Raw genomic sequence first — 1,027 nt, forward strand, 5'->3', positions numbered from 1 at the left:
GGGAAAGAGAAGAATGCTAAAAACCAGACCTTACTAAGGACTCAGCACTCCTGGTGTGACTCACAGACTGTACGGAGCAAAATGAAAAACACCTTTAAAAGCGTATTTTGCTTCTGCAGCAGCCAATCAATTACAGGCCAGAGATGTAAGGAAGGCCCATCACCTCCTCCTCTGTGCCGGCAGAAACAGGAAACGCAGGCTGTGAAAGGCGCGTTACTCAAACTGCTGTTCTGGGGACGAGACCCCAGTCACACAACACGCCAGCACTAACCAGCCAGGCTTCCTTCACACTCTGCTCTCCTCCCCCCAGGCGTTCAGCATAGCTCCCTGTCAGAGTTTAAAAACAAACAAAAACCCCACAACCCCCCAGATTCTGCACCTGTAACAACCATCCTCCCTCCACTGAGGTTCCCCCGGGGCAGGCTCACACGCACACGGATCTGCAACAGGGGGGTTAAATCCACTGCTGGTGGAAACTCTCACCTAGCTGTGGGTGTACCTCAGCCCAGAGGTTAAGGACAGCCAGCTGCAGCCTCTGACAGTGGAACAGAAACTGGTATGCTCAAGAATCTCTGATTTTTTTTCCTGCTACAAGAGAAATAGAACCTGTGCCCCCCCGCCTTGCTCCAATGGAAGTATCAGCTTCAAATTGCTTACCCCTGCGAACGCCCCACCGCCATCTGCTCCTGGCATCGACTCCACCGAGCTCGTGCTGGCCATCTGAGGGAAACAGAGGACACAGAACAATTTCAACACGGACGTTCTTCCTAAAATACACAGAACACTGAAAAAGAAAATGGGGCATCACTTGCTTTTAGCCCCTCAGCCACCTGCTTGTGCCCTACACTTCACCTGCCCATGTGCTCGGCGCCCTCCACATCCTGGGCTGACTGCAAGGGGGGCTTTACAGATGGCCTGGAGGCATCAAACCTGCTCCTCACCGCAGTGTGCCTCTGTCCCCTCGGCCCTGCAGACAGCCAACGGCCACGGTTTGAGTGACACCGCTCCATCTGAGCCCTGCCAGCCC

At 54.2% G+C, this 1,027-nt stretch overlaps 1 protein-coding gene across 1 annotated transcript in view; it reads right to left on the minus strand.

Moving 5' to 3' along the window:
- The window catches only part of FGD3 (FYVE, RhoGEF and PH domain containing 3), a 48,588-nt gene that overhangs the window by 14,867 nt on the left and 32,694 nt on the right, over window positions 1-1,027 (minus strand). Inside the window, exon 14 of the mRNA XM_010139314.1 lies at window positions 658-720. Within this exon, the coding sequence (XP_010137616.1) occupies window positions 658-720 (63 nt within the window). The remainder of the gene's footprint in view (window positions 1-657; window positions 721-1,027) is intronic.

This window comes from Buceros rhinoceros, unplaced genomic scaffold (assembly GCF_000710305.1).
Source record: "Buceros rhinoceros silvestris isolate BGI_N320 unplaced genomic scaffold, ASM71030v1 scaffold10837, whole genome shotgun sequence".
Taxonomy (NCBI): domain Eukaryota; kingdom Metazoa; phylum Chordata; class Aves; order Bucerotiformes; family Bucerotidae; genus Buceros; species Buceros rhinoceros.